Genomic DNA, 22,353 nt, shown 5'->3' with positions numbered 1-22,353 from the left:
CTTTTTAATAGAAACAGTACGCTCTATTTGACTTTGATCGGATTTGATTTTCTGCGGTTTTGTGATGTTAAACTTTGCTACAAATCTGAGACTAATTTATGAATTAAACACTAAACTGCACGTCATTAAAAGTAATATAATATTCACGGTAAAGTAAAATAATCATATTTGTGAGAGGTAAACAATCACGTTTTCAATTCTTTCTATTGAGAATTTTTACTTTTGTTTATTAGTTTATTACCAGCTTTAAATCTGAATATTGAAAACACAAACTAACAGATGTTTGTTGTATAAAAAGGAAAAAACAGCTTTTATAAGAAAAGAACGGGAGAACATGAAAGAGTTCAGATATCAGAGAAAAGTTCCACGTCTGGGTTTGTTGTTCAGACAGGAAGCTATAAATAACACACCTGACTCCTGCACATCGCCACGGCGGCAAAAAGAAAGGTGATGCTGACGCATGCACACACACACACACCATAACACACACACACACACACATCCGACCTTCTGTGCTTATCACTGGGTCTGCTGTACTTTGAAGACTGCTGCTCACCTTGGATGACCCTTCACCTATTCACACACACACACACACACACACACACACACACACACACACACACACACACACACACACACACACACACACACACACACACACACACACACACACACACACACACACACACACACACACAGGTGTAACCATCTCTCCACAGGAGCCAGTGTGTTATTCCAGCGCCCGCGGGCCCAGTGGGCGATGCCGAGCTGACAATCATCCGTATTGGCAGCAACCAGCATGAAGGCAGCGCGGCGATGCAGGACACCACCAGCACGGGGCCGTCTGCACGTCTGGGCCGAACGCTAAGAGGCTACGACACACAGCGTTAGCAGTCAAACGTGTGGCGTCCGTAAACTTGAATAAACTCATTTATCTCAAGAACTTGCTGGTCGTGGGACTTTGCAGCCTTTACTTGCATCTTCTTTGGCTCTGGGTGGGTTTTAACAAGTCGAAGGAGGACGTTGAAGTGTTACACGTGGGGCTTAATCCAACGTTTTAAAACAAAGCTCGCTGAGAGTGACACAACCTCAATCAGCACCATAGAGAACTATCCATCGCTGCTGAACTACTGATCGCTTCCTTTAAATGGGCTAAATATTAGAATTCTAGGTGACGTCACGCCACAGAGGTAAAGAGGCCGAGGAAGAAGAAAGGTGGATGAGAGGGTGAACCATCTATACAGACGGTGCTGGAGGAGAAGATGAGAAAAGGGAAACACTAACTGGATATTTGTTTTGGCCCTTTGGCAGAACAGAAGAACGTTTGAGAGGATTATGAGACTCTACATCTGATCCTCTTAGTTTACTTCACTTCTTCCACCTTCTGCAAACTGAAAGCTTTGGCTTCATTAACGGTTGAAGGACGGTGTTACTTTAGTGACCTTATAATACTGTTAAACAAGCCATACAGCGAGATAACCCTCCAATTTAAAATACATCTTTTTTACATGTCTCTCTGGCTCACAGCGACATCCTGTCCACGGTCCACTCACACCGGTGAGATCCAGCAAACTAGACTAAGACCAGGACCTGTGCTCTGAAATGTTACTCAGACATCTCCTTTGTTAACTAATAATTAATAATGATTCTATTATATCCACTGCTACTCTTATTGTTGTTATGAGTGTTATTAGGCTCACATGGATCATTTATATTATATGGATGTTTGTTGGGGGGGGGGGGGTTGTTTTTCCAATGCGAGGGTCTGAAAGCAGTTCATAAAACAATAAATAAAAGATATTATAGTGCGTTACTGCTCAACAATCTCTGCAGTGCAAAAGCTCCACATCATGAACTCCTGAGCGGAGAGGAGGATGTGAAATATACAAGTCAAGTTTCAATATTCATCCACATGAATAAGAACTGAAATGACGATATTTCTGATCCATAACAGGGGAAATAGATGAGATATCATGTGACTATACTGACTTCTTTTAATGGACTTTCAGTGAATCAGTGAAATATTTTAAATCACTTCTTAATTAAAACCCATTTTTACAGACTGGCTTTTAAGTGATGTCAATAAAGGATGAAAGAGAGATACATAGAGGAGTAAAGCAGCTTAGAAGTGTCTGGTGAAGAGGTTCAAAAGAGGCTTTTTATGAGCAGAAAACAACGGTGATGAAAGAAGCAGAAGGTGATGAACAGTGGGAGGAAGGAACAACGGACAGGAAGGGAATAATAATATGAATATAGAAAACTATCTGAATACAAACAGAATGATTGAATACATGAATGACAGAGGGAGCAACAGAGAGGAGACACAGCACAGGTCCTCGCATGCACCAGCTCCACGGGTACGTACAGTGACATTAGCATAGTGATTAACAGTCTCATTAGCATAATGATTAATACCGGCATCAGCATAAGCACAGCTGCTGGGAGAGCATAAAAGAATAGAAAGAGGGAGCTATGGACAAATAATGAGTGGCAGAAGAACAGCTGCTGACAGCTTCAGCATTGTCCATTCCAACATGTCTTCATAAATAACTTCATCCATGCTGCACATGTCCAGTCAGGAGGAAAGAGCGTCCCAAAGAGGCAGACTAGCTGTCAGTTCAACCCCACCCCCCCCGGCAACACTCTGAGTCTACAGGAACTGACCGCTGCATAAAACCTGCACTAAAAACAATCCAGTAAAGTCTCAGCTCAATAACACCCTCATCAATCTCTCCATCAGAGCTGAATGACAGAAAGAGGCTCAGTGGGAAGTAAAGCCAGCAGTAAACATGTCCTCCTCTCTGGCTGGTGAACAGAGTGAGACATATTATGGTCTTTTGCATTCAGCGATTGTAGTTCCCCTTTGGAATTCAAACTGTGTTTTCCTGAATGCTGGAGTGCAGCAGGGAGAGATGCTGCTGTCCTGCTTCTAAGTTCAAAATAAATAAGAAGAAGTGGACTCAGTCATTGTGACGTCACTCACTGGTTTGTGGACTGCAGTTATGAAGCCTAGAGTTTGCCGATTTTTGCCGTCGCCATCTTGGAATACGGCTGTCGCCATGTTGTTGTTTTTTGCAACCAGTGAACAGGAAGTGACCATATATGGATGGAGGAGGAGTGACACTGCTTTATGGTCTGTGTGACTCTAAATGGACCATCATGTACTAAATGAACATCATGCTGTATTGAAGAAGACTTGAAACTAGAGATTGAGACCATAAACTCATGTTTACAATGTTTACTGAGGTAATAAATCAAGAGAGAAGTAGAGTCATTTTCTCATAGACTTCTATACAACCAGAGGAGTCGCCCCCTGACTTTCATGGTTCTCCAAAGACACATACAACTCTCTCTGCAGGTCTACATGGAGAAGCGTGTTATCGGTAAGCATAGATCAGAGACTTGATGAGGAGCAGATACACACTAACTTAAAAGTCAACAATGCATCGTGAGGACCTCAAAGTTAAACAAGTTGATTAGTTGATTCCTGTCAAGCATGATTGAAATCTTAACTTCCAAACAAACCTTCGGCCTCAGTCCCATCCCGAACACCCCAACGCCAATAAAAAATGAAATGTCACACAAACATGTCACAACAAGTTTGTTGACGTAGACTTCAACTGCGGTCTCAAAGGGCTTCACGGCTGGATGGAAAACAAGAAAACCAGATCAACATCCAGGACACCAGCGAGACCAATCAGACAGATTGATCCTTGCTGCCGTACGCAACCTGCCTGCCGTGCACTTTTCAGCAAGAAAGCTACCTTTCAACTTCACTAAAGGAAACTTCTGCAGCCACTGCAGGGAAATTGATTTCCAATCAAACTGATTTTGTTGAGTAGACATTCTTGTATAAGATCCAGTTCAGCTGCATTAATCCAATCATCATCCAATCACACAAACCAAAAGGTGTTTCACATCCATCCCCTTGTGTCTAATGATTATTCTAGAACTGCCAAATTGCATCAAATGAATCCCTTTTCTCCTGATGCAGAGCATCAGCCAACATGATAACATATCCAATCGCCATCCTGATCAATACACCCCGTCCACTAGTGCAGTTATCCTGAATTATCTTCAGTGTCTCTTGTACTTGAAGCTCATATAATTGCAGTGGCGGGACATTGTTCCAAATGCTCCACCACAAGCATTGGATGTTGTTAAACTGCTGCAAAGTACCAAACCAATCAGAAGCCAGACCTGGTGTCACATGATCAGTGGGTTAATTAGATGCATCACACTGGGGGAGCAGATGGGTGACTGACAGACCTATTGAACCTCTGATCAATGACCACAGAGTTAAATAAAGTTTTACTGACGATCGTTATCCTCCAATATTCAGTACAATACAGGACTGTCTCAGAAAATTAGAATATTGTGATAAAGTTCTTTATTTTGTGTAATGCAATTAAAAAAACAAAAATGTCATGCATTCTGGATTCATTACAAATCAACTGAAATATTGCAAGCCTTTTATTCTTTTAATATTGCTGATTATGGCTTACAGCTTAAGAAAACTCAAATATCCTATCTCTAAATATTAGAATATCATGAAAAAGTATACTAGTAGGGTATTCAACTAATCACTTGAATCGTCTAATTAACTCGAAACACCTGCAAGGGTTTCCTGAGCCTTGAAAAACACTCAGCTTGGTTCAGTAAACTAAATCACACGTATGGGGATTATCACAATATTCTAATTTTCTGAGACAGTCCTGTATGTGATCAGGACATCATTGATGTGTTCTAGTCTCTGATCTCTGATCATGTTACATTCAGTGTACCGTAAATTCCGGCATATAAGCCGCTACTTTTTTTCACACGCTTTGAGACTCCGGCTTTTACAACGATGCGGCTAATCTGACCAATGAAATTACCGAACAGGTCACAGTGGACCAATGCAACTGTTTCGGCAAACGAACTCACACTTAATTCTTCAGATCACCCATTTTGCGCTTCGTGCACGCACCCTCATCATGGAAAAGACATGAAGAAATGCACATGATGCGGCTTTCAAGTTAAAAGCGATCCGTCTTTCTTTATAAATCCCACAAACAACGTAAGAGCTGTGTACAAAGCACATAGCAACAAATATGTGTTAGCATTTCCTTCCCGTTGGCATTACTATAGCCTACACACATAGAGCCGTTACTTATGTCAGTTAAAACACACACAGTTATTACAGTTGTTAGTTGTTACAGTCATTAGTTATTAGTTGTTACAGTTATTAGTTATTACAGTTATTAGTTATTAACCAACCTTGTGCCTCTTCGGAAGGGGGGGGGGGGGGGGGGGGGGGGTACTAATACCGTACTGTTAATATACGTTCTCAACCGTCATATTCTCCTTACTTTACTCTCTCTCTTCGCGCGCACAGTTCTACTTCCGTTTTTACTCTGAGAGCTGCCTTCAAAATAAAGGCATTTCGTCTTAAAACAGGAAAGACATAACAAATTCAGAAAACAGGCAAAAACATGCAACCTTGCCAAACACGAATCGGGTTATTTACACTGTTAAAAGTGTTCTGAAAAAAAGAATTTGCAGTATGTATGTAGTTGTGGATGTTACCGGCATTTATTTAATTAAAAGTTTAAAAAAATCTTTCCTGTAACATCTTGTCGCGTTAATACCTCATGTTTCAATGGGGACACCTGCGGCTTATAGACAAGTGCGGCTTATTTATGTACAATTTCTTTTTTCTTTTAAAAATTAGCAGGTGCGGCCTATCTGTAGGTGCGCTCTATATTCCGGAATTTACGGTATACACCAATCAGTGTTTAAACCAACAGGAGGAGAGCTAGTAACGTTAGCAGCACCGCTAACGGCTAACCAACAGGAGGTTCACTTCAGTTACATCATGATGCCTTCAGGCTCTGCTCAGTGAACACGAGTACTGGCTGAAGGTACATTATAAAGTTATCATGATGTGTTCACATGTCATCTGTAAAATGTTGTTTTGGTGAGAAACTTGAATAACTACTAATGACAAGATGTGTTTTTTGTCACTATAGATGACAATAACAAAGTAAAAGTATAACATTTAGAATTTGTGACGGTTTACTGACGTCAGAGCGGTGGTCTGTACTCTGAAGTCTGGTAGACCAGCTGCTGTAACCAAACCAAACAAAAGAGGGATCTGTATCTGCCAATATGGATTATTCATATATATATATATATAGATATGTGAAACTCATTGTCTGTATTTGTGTGCACGTGTCGGTAGATTAGTGTGACGGTGAGCGTGTGTGTGTATGTGCTGTAATGCCAGTGGCACAGAGGGCCACATGTGTTGGTCCACAGGAGATTGAAAGTGAATTGGAAGCTATTAATCTGAACCTCCCTTGCCATCAGATTTGGTTTGGAGCAGAATATATATATATATATATTTAAACTCCTCTTGCTCTGTTTGTCTCTGCACAGACTGCTTCTCCCTCCTGTCCTTCCTTCTTTCCAGCACACAGGTACAGGTTTAGCTGTGGAGAGCAGCATTAAACATCTCAAAGCCTTTCAAATGATCTTCATTATTCCCCCCCCTCCGCTCTGATTACGCCCTCTCTATGTGAACGCACACTGCTGTGTTTCTGCTAGTTAACGTGATATTTGCTTCACTTACAGCCCGGGCATCAGTGGAGTCACACAGATTGTGGATATGATGAGAGTACTCCCTGTTGGAAACAGCTTTGTGTAGCGCAAAGCAGGGAAGAGAAACCACAGGCCGTGACAAGTTCGCCTCGACGTTTCATTTCTTATGCGACTACGCAGTCGATTCAGCGTGGGAAATGTACAATTTTGCAAAAACAAATACAAATTTCACGAGGATGGTAAGACTGCTGGCAGCACCTCGGCTACGTTATTCTGTGAAGAAGCAGAAAACTCAGTTCCAACTAAAGTGGTTCTCTTAACCGCGTCTGTCTCGCTCCTCGTATTCAGAGAACTGAATTGTTAAAGTGCTTTTTTCAACCACAGCTTTCAACATAATTCAACATGAATGCCTTTGGGCAGCAACACGGTTAAGATTCCACTCGATGAAGTTGTTGTTGTAGCTACATGAAGCGCACTGCTGGAGGAAAGAACTGAGCATCGAACAAACAGATGTTAGCAAAAAGTCTTTTAAGCTTTACGAAAGATAATGTATGATTTAAACAATGAATCCAACGACTCCCTGTAAGACGAGAGGATGGTAGTAGAGTATCAAAGCCACAGTGAGCTGCTCTACACTGCTTTTCTGTTGCCTGAACGTCATTGTTTTTATTTGAAAGTCAACATAGTTGAGTCCCATAGATTTGCATTGACCCTTCAAAATAAAACCATGAATAGTGTGTTTTAAAGTGGTATTAAATTCCTGCAAGTACCCCAAAAGGTAATGATGTACATGCATACATACACATAATCTGTATACTTTCATACATTATTTCTAGAATACAGCCCATAGTGTTGGTGTAAAACATCCAACGGTTCATGAAGATTAACAAACCATTGTTATGGCTCATAAATGGAGCGTGTGAGGGATAATGCCCGCTGAGATGTTCACAATGAGGACTTATTAATGGGCGACGGGGAGGCCAGAACTGTCTGGCGCTCAGCGTGGCATTTCCCTGCTAACACCTGGAACAATTATCACCGTCCCATGAGGTTCCCTATGCGATGTCAACGTAAATTGGACCGACCTTGGATACAACTTGGCAACGGGAGATATTTCTAGGCTCAGCTCATAGAAACCCTTCGGCTCAACTACGAGCCAGAAAGATAACTTTAGGCTAACGAGATTCAATAGCATATGTTTGACCAACAGTAAATATGAACTGACAGCATGTAAGACAACATAACAAGCTAGTTATCCGGCCATGTCACTGTTCCCAAATTAGAATCAAGATGTTCACAAATTCTTGATTAGCATCATGTTTTTAAGTCAATAACATTGTGTACGGTTGACAAACAGTGAATATAATTTAACAGCATGTATAACAAGCAGACTAGCCGGCTATCCAGCCATGTCACAAATCAATACCATGTTTTCACACAATCGTGACTAAAATAACGCTAACATACGTTATGCAGAAAGATTCAAAGTCAATGTCATAGCGTACGGTTGAAAACCTTTTTATGGAATGTTTAACGAGACCGGCTAGCTACCCTGCTAGCATTCATTGTGATCGGTTAACGGACAGTTTAACAGGAATCAATGGACACCCTGTTGCCAATCAGATTGGAGTATTCCTGCAGTCCTTGGCGTTATAACTGTCGATATCCAAACCAAAACCCAAACGCTGAAAAGCTGCACAGAGTGCAGAGCAGGCTGTTGATCCTCAGCGGGATCAGCAGAATGAGCGTTCCTTGAACAAAAGAAAGCCGTTTGAGTTTACTGCAGTGTTACAATTATCCAAAATAGTGCTTTGGTGGACATGAGCATTGTTTTTGCAGGGCGCTGAATGACAACTATTTATTCCTGTGTTAATTAGTGCTTTGTGCGCACCCAGACGTGTTCCCGGGTTCAGCTTTTCATAGCTTCACTTTCACAGCTACGTTGTTACGAGCTGCTGTTTCATGACTCGGCAAATTGAGAAGTACACTTGCATGTAAATACATTTAAAGTGTATACGTGTTTACACTTGTACCAAAGCAGAGCAGGCCTACGTTCCTATTGTTGATAAGAAATTGTCAAGTACACTTAAAATGTAGCGCAGCACAAGTTACAGGGCAGAGAATAAGAAGACGTATGATATATGAGTGCCTGTAGTGCACAATTATGATTTATACAGCTGTAATTAGAAATGTGGACTTATTACGGTACACCTCCGTAAAGCTAATGCTGCATAATACAAACAACCTGATTTCACTTTGTGAATATTCTTTCGAGGCTGTTATGTTGTGTTGTATAAAAGGTGTTTTGAATATTTAGTCTCATTGATATAAATAGTCCTTCAACCAGCGATATCCACCTCCTCTCCTGCTTTCTCAAAAACAGTTCCTGGCACGTTGTTTTCTCACAAGGACAGAGTGAAACAATGGTGAAGTGGACATATTGGTGAGTGTGGATGAGGATCAGCGACAAAAAAAGTGACGCACAAATAAAAATCCGGAAGTAAATGATGTCAAACTGTGATTTGGAATAAATCAGAAGTCTGACCCGTCCATCCCTGTCGACTGCCAAGCATCCAACTCTGCCTCACTGACGTCCTCTCTGTGCTTTAACACAATGGAAACTACAAATGATTTGCTGTCTAAGAGAGAAAGGGTGAAGAAGAGTGATGGAGCCAGAGGGAGAAGGGGGAGGGAGGGGGAGGGAGGGGGAGCTGAGCCAGCACTCAGAACTCCTGAAGCACTAATAAGTGGCCAACAACAATTCCTCTATTTCCTTAAAACTCTGAGTACTATATCTCTCTTCAAAGAGCCCTTTCTAAACCACGTTAGCTCTTCCACTTGAACACTATGTGTGTTTAGCCGCCATAGCTCAGGAGCTAACAAACCGGCGTCAGCATTAGCAGCCGCTAAGAGTAACTAAAATACTTTACAGTGCTGATAAAGTCAACAACATGGACTTGTTTCTAAGAAGTAGGACAAAATATGCATCTCTTGTTTTCTTGCAACCAGTGAAGGGAAAGCTGTCAATCACAGTAAGCCCCGCCCTAAAGCATCCCCTGCTTTACAACCTGCAGAGGCATAGAACCAGAGGAGTCGCCCCCTGATGGACATTAGAGAGAATGCAGCTTTAAGACACAAGCGCAATGGCTTCACTTTTGAGATCTCTTTGGAGATTTGATATGAGGATACAGGGCTTTAAAGTACATTTTTAGCAGCATGTGCCTTTAGGTTTATTCTCATCATGTACATGAGAAGAATCCAGATGGATTATAATATATATTATACTTGTGAGCGGAGCAGAGGAACAAATAACAGACGAAACCTATTAACTGTCTCTCCAACATTTATTTTCCCGCTCTAATTTCTGCTGCGTCTTTGTCCCCAGCTGGTGATGAATGAAGCTGAAGGTGATGTGATGTTTGCTCAATGGAAAGGTAAGAAGTGCAGAGTGTCTGCAAAGAGAACATTTATTTCAATCTCCGTCTTTCTCTCCATGACAGGAATCACTAATGTCAGCTTGTCTTTGTCTCTGGGGAGAAACAGCTTTGCTTTTCCACACACATGCTCACATTAGAGCTGCACCATATTGGAAAAAATTATGTTTTTTTATTGCATGTTATATTGTATGCAATATGGAACATACAGTAATGGTATAACTCATGTTTTTTTTGGTCGACACCGTCCTTTCTGTAGCCGAAATATTTCTTTTTGCGACTAAATTTGTGATTGGTGGTTCGCTGTGCATGCAGAGCCGACGTGTCCGTCAATGCAACAAAGTCTGTGTGTCCGAGATCCCTCAAATCAGAGTCAATCATGACTTCTAGGAGATGAATCATGGAAACGAGAGCCGTGCGAGTTTTCATTTCGTGCGCAGCAGGAAAAAATGTTTGAGCGTGATGTGTTTGAGATCACTTGACGCGTCGCACGTCGCACCATGTGACTAATGCACACGTTGAGATGTCAACGCTGGAACGATTTATCACATGCAGACACACAAAAACACACACACATACTATCTTTGTTGTATTCCTTCCCCCACCTTCACACCTCTCTGAAACACTTATACTGCCCGTCTCACGTTTGGTCTCTTTCACTTTTATCTTTCCATCAGTATAACCTTCCTTCTTTCCATCGTTTCTCTGAATCCTTTCATTCGTCTTCTTCTCTCTTTCCCTTTATTAGTCTCTGCCAATATCAACCAGCCGGTCATATCTCTGCTTTTTCTACTCACTCGTTCGTCACTCGGCGGCGTTACAGCTTAGAGGAATATGAACTGTGTGTGAGTCGCACATGACCTGACTGGAAGTGTGTTGCTCTTAGTCTGCTTGTGCTGCCCTGTGTCGTTTCTCATGAAGGGCAGAGAACAGATAGAAAACACAAACACTACGATAAAGAGTCCTGCATCACCTCACACTGATCATTTCACACAAAAAGCGGAAAACTTTCACTTCAAGCTCTCTGAAGTGAAAGTTCACGAGGCTCCATCCAGTACGTCACAACGCTGTGTGTTAAATTGTGAGTTGCTTAGAATGTTTCTCCCGAATTTAGGTGTAATGCTAGTTACAAGCAAATGTCATTTTGATGAAAATCAGTCTTATAATGTTCGTTATAACTAGTTTTATTATCAATTCAATAGGACTGATTGTGTGGTGGGACTCTACACCACACCACTTACATTTCTATAGAATAAAGGTTGCGGCTCGGTAGATCTGGTTTGCGCTACGTTTTCCTGTTTTTCAGAGAATATTCATTCATGCAACACTGACAAAAATAAATCTGTATAATATTAGCAAATCTGTTAGTAAATCTGTTTTTGTCATTCTTCCATGAGCATTGCTGACACCTTGTTAAAATGACGCGTGTTTGGAGCAGAATGCGTCATGCATCCATAAATCCTGCTCTCAAATGGTTTAAACTGCACTTATCTGGACTTGGATCCAGACCCCCCCATGCACCACCTGGGGGGTGGGGGGGGGGGCTGCTCACGTGTCAGGTGAGGTTGAAAACATCCAAAGCCAGGATGTTGTGTCAGACTGAAGGAAGACTGAACTTCAGAGTGATGCGTTCTTCTTAACGTGCTACTTCAGAGCCTAGAACCGGGTGATGATGAGTGAATGAGGATGGATTCAGATATTAATCTGCACCGGTGACGGTGTGAAAGGATATGGGCTGGTGACCATGCGGATGCAACAGCTGCGAGGACAGGTCGTCTGCTTGAGGCAGAAGAAGACCACGGGCGCCAGCTCCGGGTACGGCACCACTAACACACTGGTGTCGGTGCTGTCGTCGTCGTCGTCTTCATCACGCCCTTCACACTCCACCGCGTCCTCCTCCTCCTCGTCCTCCTCAATCCTCTCTTCCTGAAGAATCCCTTCCTCCTCTATGTCCTCCTCTTCCTCCTCCTCCTTTGTCTGGCGGTGCGGGGGGAAGGGCCTGCGGGGGGAGGAGGAAGTGACGGCGGCGCCCCAGGCTCCGGCCGTCGTCGCCCCGGAGATTGCCGCCGCCGCCGCCGCCGCCGCCGCCGGTGCTGCAACGCTGGGGCCCTCCTCCTCCTCACTCGTCATGGCAACGCAACGGTCTGGGGTGAGAGAACGAGAGGAGACGTTAAAAATACAAACATCTGTGTTTTTTATCAGTCAAATGAGATACTTGTACTTTAGTAGAGTATTTTCCTTCCGTACCACTTTCTACTTTTTATTTCACAGTTCATTCACAAACAAAACACATGAAGAGTTAATATGGAATAATTTGATGAAGAGGAAAATCAATTGGCAACTGTTTTGATGGTTTAAGTCGTTTTTGTTATTGGTTCTACAAATGTGAAGATTTGCTTCTTTTCCTTTTAATAATGAATCATAATTGTTAATTAAAACAAGGCACTCAAATATATACAGACTTATACTTAAAATCTGATCACTGGAAGAAACAAGAGACAGAGTTCGAGGGAGAGCAAGAGAGAGAAGGCAGCAAACTGCTGAAAGCTTGGAAAGTGAAGGAGTGAGTAAAAAGAGTCGGAGGCTTAGTGTTGAGAGCGATCGATACTGAGCAGCTGGAGAGAGAAGAGAAGGAGCAGCATGGATTTCCAATGAGCGAGCCGATGAAAGCTTAAGGAGAGCTCCTTAAAGAGGAGCGCGTCCTTTGAGTTACAGTGTGCGTTGCTTTTCAGGGTGTTTTCATGACGACAAACGAAAGTAATGTGATAAAAAAAAAAGACACAAAGGCGACAAAGAGAAAGAAGACAGCCAGCTGATTAGAGCAGAGATACCAGAGAGTTACTGTGTCCTCAGAGAAACAACACTTGATCAAAAGCCATGGCCCCGTTGTGCATGTTGTAGTACCGACAATAACCTGGACTTAGTATGTTAAAGGAACAGTTTGTAAAACTTGACTTATGGAGGTTCAGGTGAGAGGATCGACTCCACCCTCATGTGTGGACATTAAATACTTCATGAGTTTTTTTGCAGCTGGACACAAGATTTTCTGCAAGAACTTTGTCATGATTGGTGCATGTTGTGTTAAAAATGTTGGGTATTGCATTTGGATTTTGATAATTGTGTTTTTTGGGGCTGTTTTGATAAAGAAACATGTGACGAGCCGATCACATTCGACTCCCCTCAGTGTCACATACAGGCTCGTTAGACGTGTCTCAGTATCACCAACCACGGCTTGAGAACGTGGAGGTTCAGACGAGGTGAAGAATAGACTGTATATACGTCACCCACTGGTTTGTGGACTACGGTTTTGGAAGTTCCAATTTGACATTTTGGCCGTCGCCATCTTGGCTTTTTGCAACCAAAAGTAACACAAGAGCGTGGAACTAAGCACTAGCGGACGATAAGTAAGACATTTTTTGGACAACCAAAAATGTTACAATTGAATTTCATGAGGTGAAAACACTCTTGAAACTAGAGATTGAGACCATAAACTCATGTTTACAATGTTTACTGAGGTAATAAATCAAGAGAGAAGTAGAGTCATTTTCTCATAGACTTCTATACAACCAGAGGAGTCGCCCCCTGGTGGACACTAGAGAGAATGCAGGTCGGCATTGGCTTCACTCGGCTGAACCGGAGGTTGCCGCCTGGTCTTTTATCACAGCGACCGAGCAGAAAATGTGAAGAAACAATTTATCTCTAAATACATTTTATGGAACTACAAGAGCAAGCAGTCGGTGCCTTACTCGGTGCTCAAGGACAGGTCAAGATAAGATGGGGGGCATTGCTCCGTCGTCTTCTCGAGATGCTGTTTTTTGAACCAGCTCTAGATCATTTGTAACTCCGCTCCTCTCGGACCTCCGTGTCGTCTGTGTGAACACCTCGTCTGTGCTGATTTGCAGCACGCTAGATTCCTTTTGCAGCCGAGCCGATGGAGAGCGTGCACGTCCAGGACTTATGGATAACTTCCCCGTCGCCTCCTCGCACACATGAATAGAATAAGATAATTAAATCATGCAGCTCTTCTCGACTGTTCAGATGTTATTGGACAGAATGGATCAAATTCTGGTAATAAAAACGGTCATTTCGGTGGGATTCATGAAGCGTTTTCTACGATTCTCTATGGGGGGAAAAAATGCTTTTAGGATCAGTTAGCCTCACGGGACAAACGGCCGACTTACTTTTCAACTTATTGTCTGTCCAAACAATCAGATTCTTAAAGGGCCACTGCACCAGTCAGTGTACACCAGGCATGGAGAGCACAATCCAGACACAAACACATTCACACGGAGAATTCTAGATGTTCTTTGGCCCTCACGTATATTCAGTGTTCACGGAAAACACACTAAGCTAAATGAACTAAAGCCTTCTGAGTGAGCTGTGACTGTGTGTGTGTGTGTGTGAAAAACAAATACTCTGGAAAAATTCGGTACATTTGCTAGTTCATTTTGGCTTTAATGTTAAGTTTTTATAATTGCTTAGTTTAGCCCTCAGAACTTAAATAGATTCTTACTTTTAACTCGACAAAATCGCCTTTTTGTAGTGTATTTGGCTGCTCACGCTGTTTGGCTGTGTGTGTGTGTGTGTGTGTGTGTGTGTGTGTGTGTGTGTGTGTGGGGGGGGGGGGGGGGCGCTGTCTGTTAAATTACAGCTATTATTCAACAGTGTGATTCAGTAACATGGACCATTAGTTCCGTTGAACAAGGTGGCAGACACGAGACCCTGATGTTCCTCTCAATGAATTATTCCTCGTCAGTGGCAGTAAATGCCGACTGTGCGTTCTCCTCCGCTCTGTTATTTAACAGTGAAACAGCTTCTGCACAGCCTGTTGACATTACGTTTTTTGAATGAGCCAGTAGTTAACAGAGAAGTGATGATGATATTATAATAAAATGGGACTTTTTTATTCATCTAAAGCTGTTCTACCAGAGAGGAACTTTGTTTCATGTGAGCTTCACCTCCGGGTTGATGATTGGAACATTTGGCTGATCGTTGAGTTTCTTGTGTTATCGGTTAACATGTGGGGGGCATCGACCAATCACGTGCAGGGCTGACATTGTCAAAGCGAACGCTGCAGTTTACAAACGACACGGAGGCTACGTGATCCGAACCAGATGGTGCAGAGACGAGGAATGCACGGAGCTACGACGCCTGTTTAAAGTCCCTCTGTGGCCGAAAAGTTAAGTAAATATTAACTTCCCAACAAAAGCACAGAAGTCGGAAACTTCTGGACACATTCACAATACAAAGTACCTCATTGTCTCTGGATTCACAACAGCAGCTAGCCGGTTCCCACCGGCCCCTAATGAGCAGTAATGTGTCACCGACTCCTGCACTTTGCATTTTTAATAGGAACGGGACTTTTTAAATAGGAAAAGGCTTCCCAGATGCACTTTCTTTGTACACTAGCTGCTTTTTTGCAACGCTCCGATCTTGATCACTTCGACATCTTTACTGCCCAAAGCTGCTGGATTTGCAGCCTCTGGACATAAAGTCAATAACACCGCATCTCTGGCCACATATTGCACCATTTGGGGTTGTTTGGAAAAGTTTTAGAACAGTACGCCCAGGGGCCACATCCAGAGGACAAAACAAACGCCAAACCATCTTCTGACCACAGCACAGCATCTCATGTATGCTCATGCATTCTCATATAATCCTGAAGGTCTTTATTGTGTTCTCTTTGGCAGCACCTGTGGCCATAAGCGGTGATTACAGCTTTGTTTTTTTTGCAGGTGATCTCAGTACCCAGAGGTCACCGCTTGTGATCTTTTCCCCTGAAATGTTGCCAAAGACAATAAGTTGGTAATACTGTAAATACAATAACTTTCATCAGCGAGCCGCAGCAAAAAACAGCACGGCAACGGCTGTAATCCAAGATGGCGACGGAGAAGTCAACAATGATCGATTTGCCACGGAGCGTTCCGTACTGAAGTAACGTTACGTCCGTAGTTATTTTAACCCAAACAACAATCTTTTTCTTAAACCTAACTAAGGAGGTTTGTTGCCTAAACCCAACCATGTTGTTTCCTGTGAAGACGAAAGTTCAAGTTGAAAAGACCGTATGAATGTAACGAGCTGAAATCGACACGTGTCGTAGGAAAACGCACCAAAAAATAACTTGTAGGTATATTGACATATGAGGATATGATCCTGTAGAACTTAACAAAGAAGATGCAACGAAAAAGTAAGAGGTGACCCACATCACCACACACTGACACGCCTACACTCTCTCTCTCTCTTTAGCTAGCAGCTACACTGTCGGAAGCTAACCGCGAGCTAACCAGGACTGGTGTTGGATGTGTTTTGATGTGACACAGATCCTCATTAGTGAGCTCCAGATCCACACACACACACACACACACACACACACACACACACACACACACACACACACACACACACACACACAGGGTAACACATGCATGAGTGGACAGATGAGCGTGAAACGGGTTGGTACACACTCATTAGGACTGAACCTCACAGCCACACAGCGCCTCAGACAAGCACACAACAAACATGGCTCTTAATGATGTCGGCCCACCCAGATGAAGGCGCAGGTCCGCTGGAGCCCAGTGCGGCTAATCACATTAAACCAACAAGCGAGCGCTTATCCCCGTTCACACCTAAAAAAAAATTGTTGCAGAGCAGTAGTCTGACGGTCAGGGGTTCGATTCCCTCCATGAGCATTATATAAAATAGACCAGGGGTCAGTATTCACGGTCTGGGTCTGGACCCAGACGTCGTTGTTTCCAGACCAGGACTTATAACCGATAAATACATTTGAGAATTATTACATTTTCAAATATGTGTATTCTGATAAGCTTCCGGACTCAGTGAGATAAACACAAACAGAGTGAGGAGAGACGGGAGAGAGAGACCGACAAGTCTGTTCAGTAAGTGAGTCAGAGAAGGTGTTTCTGTTTAAAACCAGTGTGTCTCGTGTTCAGAGACCGTGACGATTATTAGAAGCGGTAATGTGCAGCGTCACTAGCAAAGCATAACTCTTGAAACTTTCTCTATTTGATTTGACAGTTAATTGTCGACGACATGCAGACGTTAAAACAACTTTTAGGCTACTTCAATATACATGGGACTAAATCAGAGAAGAAGTTAGACATCATTGTGATGTTCCGGACCTTTAAATGAGGACATTCTCTCTCACTGGACCTCGCTGCATTTGAATTTTCTAATCATGCACCGCCTGGTGTTTCCTCTGCAGCGCTTTCATCTCCTGTGTGTCCGACAGAAGTTGGCAAAGAGCCTTAATAAAGGAGCCACGTGAGATTATTTGAACTTGTTTGTCTAACTTCATTCGCTCTCCCAGCTGTTTAGGAACGCTGTGATTTGGTAGTTTTCCCCTGACAGCTGATTTATCATCCCTGAGACTCATGTGTGTGTGTGTGAAACCGTTAATTATCCAAAAACCCGCGTGAAGGTTGCAGCGCTATACAAACAGCGCTGCCGGCGGAGTCAAGCACATTCGTCTCGCCCAAAGGAAATCATTAGCTGCTTACAAAACGTACAACTCAACTCCCACTTGAGATCTGAAACGCTTGGTGCCATTGTGCATAAATTAAACACTCACTTTTTCCAGGCAATTTCCTACCTAATTACAGTCTATTTTGACTAACAAATGACTGTCACTGAGCGTTGCTGGAGACTGCTGGTTAATGCCTCGTTTTTCCAGACAAGTGTGAAAGAAAAAAAAACTAAACGAGGAAATAACAGAGGAGCACGTTTGTCATTCATCATTAACAATAAATCCATCCCAGAGGCTTCAAAGCTTTCACCGTTGTCACGGCAATCAATGTCCAAAATCAGTATTTGAATGCAACTTAAAGATGCATTAGCATAAATATCACCAATTAGAACATGAAATAAGGAATGGTAATCCCACACGATTCATTATGCATCAATATTAATTATTACGAGTTATTCTCAGACGGAAACTGTGTGTGTGTGTGTGTGTGTGTGTGTGTGTGTGTGTGTGTGTGTGTGTGCGTGTGTGTGTGTGTGAAACGCGAAGATCAATAGACAGTCTCAACAAAGCCACGTCTCTTATATTATATGTGGCCAAAGGCTAAAATCTATTTCTAAGTCTAGATATGAGCATCTTTCTTATTTTTTTTATGGACTATTTATGGTCCAATTTATTCGATGTGATAACTTCAGGCTGGTCTCGTAGCTATTTCTATGAAAAGTAATGTGCAATAATAAGTAGATATCTAAATCCACACACAGGACGGGCTGAGGTCGAGGTGGACGGGTCCTCCAGCCGTTCGTTCCTCGTGTGGAACCAGAAGTCAACGTAGATGTTTCTGTCTCGTAACGTCTGCAGTTATTTTAACCCAAACCACGACCTTTTCCTAAACCTAACCAAGTAGTTTCCTGTGTTGACCTACGAAAAAGACTGTATGCACGTCACGAGACTTGACGCGTGTTGGTGGCTTTCGTAGGAAAAACGGGCAAAAAATGAAGAGGAACGTTTGGTACGAAACGTTGTGAAAGGATACGTTGGATAGGTAGAACACTTAGTTGCTGTTTTTTTGTCCTCATCTCATCATGAGACAATAACAGCAAAGTAAAGAACAATATAAGTAAAACAATGATCTGGCAGCTCTGACTGAGATTTGTTTCTGTGTGTGTGTGTGTGTGTGTGAGAGATTGATACAGATGGCTCACAGAGGCCCATATATGCTGTGAGCGATATTTACTACAATGTGCCACACCTGAGAGGTCATGAGTCCCCTTCGATACAAAGCATACTGTTTTAATGGGACGCTTCACACTGAGCGATTTAAAGTTGTGATGCTGCTAGAAGACGAATCGATACTCGGCTGAAGCTGAACGACGCCAACAGAATTATTTGGCTCTACTTTTGGGCTGCAGTGTTTTTCACCTTTGTGTGTGCCTTTCCTTAGATTAAATGAATAAAGATTTTTAAAAACCGGTCAATACAAAGTGAGTTAGACAACCCACTAGTGTGCCCCCCAAAAAAACATTGTGAGTACCTCATGATATAGGTTAGCTTCACTAAAGGACACAGCCTACAGATGTTAGGGGTGCAACCAGCCAGCAACCTCCGGTTCTGCTGAGTGAAACCAATGTGGAAGTACTTTAAAGCTGCATTCTCTCTAGTGTCCACCAGGGGGCGACTCCTCTGGTTGTATAGAAGTCTATGAGAAAATGACTCTACTTCTCTCTTGATTTATTACCTCAGTAAACATTGTAAACATGAGTTTATGGTCTCAATCTCTAGTTTCAAGTCTTCTTCAATACAGCATGATGTTCATTTAGTAAATGATGGTCCATTTAGAGTCACACAGACCATAAAGCAGGGGATGCTTTAGGGGCGGGGCTACACAGTGATTGACAGGTCTCTACCGGAGACATATACAGCGTCTCTACGTCACTCCTCCTCAGTCCAGATGTGGTCACTTCCTGTTCACTGGTTGCGGAAAAAAACCAACATGGTGACGCCCGTTATCCAAGATGGCGACGGCGAAATCGCCGAATTCAAGGCTTCAAAACAGCAGTCTAACAAACCAATGAGTGATGTCACCATCACTACGTCCACTTCTTATGCCTTCAGGGGAGTGAAGGCCAAACCCGAACCTCAAATAAGACAGGTGGACTAACCATGTTATCATTCAAATAGCAAATCTATTCAAAACAATGGAATAGAATTACTTTTTGGAAACGGAACTATTTTGCAAAAACTAATACAACTTTATTCCAGAGGAAAGATAAAGGCAACTAGGGGAACGTAATCTCTCACAACACTGTGTCTCACAGTACCTTTAAAAAGAAAAAAAAACCAGAAAAGACTCAATGATTTGTTAAAAGGAAGAGTTTTTGAAAGATGCAGCCAAAGTCCTCTGTGGTTTTTACCACTGAGGAATTCAACCGCTCCTTCAAAGCTTTTCGTTATAGTTGCTGACAAAAGCGATTGCTTTTTAGACACAAAGAAACTTCTATTCACTTAGAAATATGATGCGTACGCTGCTGAAACCAATCTGATTGACAAGATGTGCTTCTTCCATCCACAGATGCCGATCTCACCCGTGTCATTTGGGACTAAAATCAGTGGCTGTGGGTGAATGTATCTGTCGGGGTCAGATCTCTAGCTTCAGCACGTCTCTTATCCAGCTGGCTCCCGTCCACAAAGTGCAAATCAGCTCATCACTAACGTCATTTCCGTTGATTCAAACAGAGGAGACGCTGCTGAGGACGAAGTCGTTCGGCTGCGAACAAATCGCTGCATAATCACTTCTGTGGCGTCTCGGGCCTCGGCAACGTTTCCCTCTCAGATTAGAAGCTCGTGTGATGGCCTCTGGGCTCGTGCTTCTCAGGGAGTAAGCACCACCGGTTAGGGTTTCGGTGATTGGCTCAAAATATTTTGACTGCAACGGCTGAGAACAAGCGGGTTTGCCAACTCTGTAGGTGATGATGAGTCTACAGTTGGCAGGACTTTATCAAGTGGTTCATGTGTGTGGCCACATTTCTCCCAACAAGACTGTGTCTGTATGTCCATCGATACCGAGGTTAACCAGTTAGGAGGCCCTGGGGAAGATCTTTAAAAAAAAAAAAAAGATTGTTATGCATGCAGTGGGAAGAGATTGAAATGAAAATAATTTAGTTTGAAATGAAAATAAGAAAGCTACCGGCAAACGACCGGCAAGCTTCTCAATTTCAATTAAAAAAGAAATTGGTGCCAGGCTTCATAAAAAAGTATTTGTTCAGAGCAGGCAGCAAACGTTGCCTCGTTCTGGTGAATGAAGCCGATGCGAAAGTGATTTTAAAACCTGCATTCTCTCTAATGTCCACCAGGGGGCGACTCCTCTGGTTGTATAGAAGTCTATGAGAAAATGACTCTACTTCTCTCTTGATTTATTACCTCAGTATACATTGTAAACATGAGTTTATGGTCTCAATCTCTAGTTTCAAGTCTTCTTCAATACAGCATGATGTTCATTTAGTAAATGATGGTCCATTTAGAGTCAAACAGACCATAAAGCAGGGGATGCTTTAGGGGCGGGGCTACACAGTGATTGACAGGTCTCTACCAGAGACGTATACGGCGTCTCTACATCACTCCTCCTCAGTCCAGATATGGTAACATCTGTTCATCGGTTGTAAAACAGCCAAGATGGCCGTATTCCAAGATGGTGAGGGCAAAATCGCCGAACTCAAAGCTTCATAACGGGAGTTCACAAACAAATAGGTGACTACGTTCACTTGTTATAAACAGACTGTGATTCAGAGAGTGTCCGAATAATATCTTTGTATGTTTCAATCCCTGGTTTGTCCTTCACCTCCAAGATCCCATTACAATACAGTGTACACAAAATGGCCGCTTTACCAAACAGTGCTGTAAGTCCCGAGACCCAGAAACCAACCAGTACTCTTATAGTGGTAGAATACATCCTGGCCTAACGTTTTCATTGCATTCTATGGTGCTTCTGTTATCTTGAGGAATCTTAAGAAACTAACAAGAGTACGCTAGATTTAAAAAAAGGATCGCACCTGAATAACGCAGCCCACTGTTGCCAAATCTTTTCCAATGAACATAGCTAGCAGCGCGAGCGCTAACGGACGCTAAACCTAGCAAAAAAAGACAGCCAGATAGACACACAGCATGTAGCCCGTCCAATCATTTCCTTCTTCATATATTTTATATGAAGCATTTGAAATATTGATGCTAACAGGACGCAAAGAATATTTCAATAAATGTAACAAAAATGTTTTTGAAGAAGATTACCAATCCTAGCTTTAAAGAAAACTTAAATTGAAGAATATGCATCATGTGAGTATATTAATGGTTTTATAGCTACATTTTTAACACAGGGCTCCTCTACAAGACCAGGCCACTGAAGTATGCATGGTTGAAATTTGCAGATAAATCAGTTACTAGCGACCATTGATATCTCGTGAACTTGGGGGTGCGGTGGGGCTTTCTTGCTTATTTTTTTCTGTCTATAAACGTATGATCCAGTAGTATGGAAGCACATTCCGACCAGCAAAATAAAATAAAAAATCCACCCGAAAAAAATTAAATAAAATGAAATCCACCCAAAAAAAATTATATATATATCCACCCAGAAAAAAAAATAAAAGATTATGTTTTTGTTTTTGTTTGTTTTTTGCTGGAATAAATTCGACATGCAATTCTACACAAGGTAACTATTACTGGTGACTTTTGTAAATGTTAGATGTTATATATCATTATAAGTATTAATATGTAGAATTGCATGTCGTTTTCATGGAAAGACGGGCGAGGGGATGAAGGGACCTGTGAGGAGATCGTCACTGAAGCGCATGCGCACTTCTAATC

The 22,353-nt window shown here is 42.4% G+C and overlaps 1 protein-coding gene across 1 annotated transcript in view; it reads right to left on the bottom strand.

Annotated features, from left to right (window-relative positions):
• Positions 1–12,146, bottom strand: part of LOC306696211 (voltage-dependent T-type calcium channel subunit alpha-1I-like) — a gene marked incomplete at both ends in the record, with an annotated part of 137,186 nt that extends 125,040 nt beyond the window's left edge. Inside the window, one exon of the mRNA XM_079159764.1 lies at positions 11,760–12,146. Within this exon, the coding sequence (XP_079015890.1) occupies positions 11,760–12,146 (387 nt within the window). The remainder of the gene's footprint in view (positions 1–11,759) is intronic.
• Positions 12,147–22,353: the final 10,207 nt, after the last annotated feature.

The sequence above is a fragment of the Pholis gunnellus genome, assembly GCF_910591455.1.
Source record: "Pholis gunnellus genome assembly, chromosome: 5".
NCBI classification, from domain to species: Eukaryota; Metazoa; Chordata; class Actinopteri; order Perciformes; family Pholidae; genus Pholis; species Pholis gunnellus.
The sequence above is the reverse complement of the archived record's forward strand: the minus strand, read 5'-3'. Positions and strand labels throughout refer to the sequence as shown.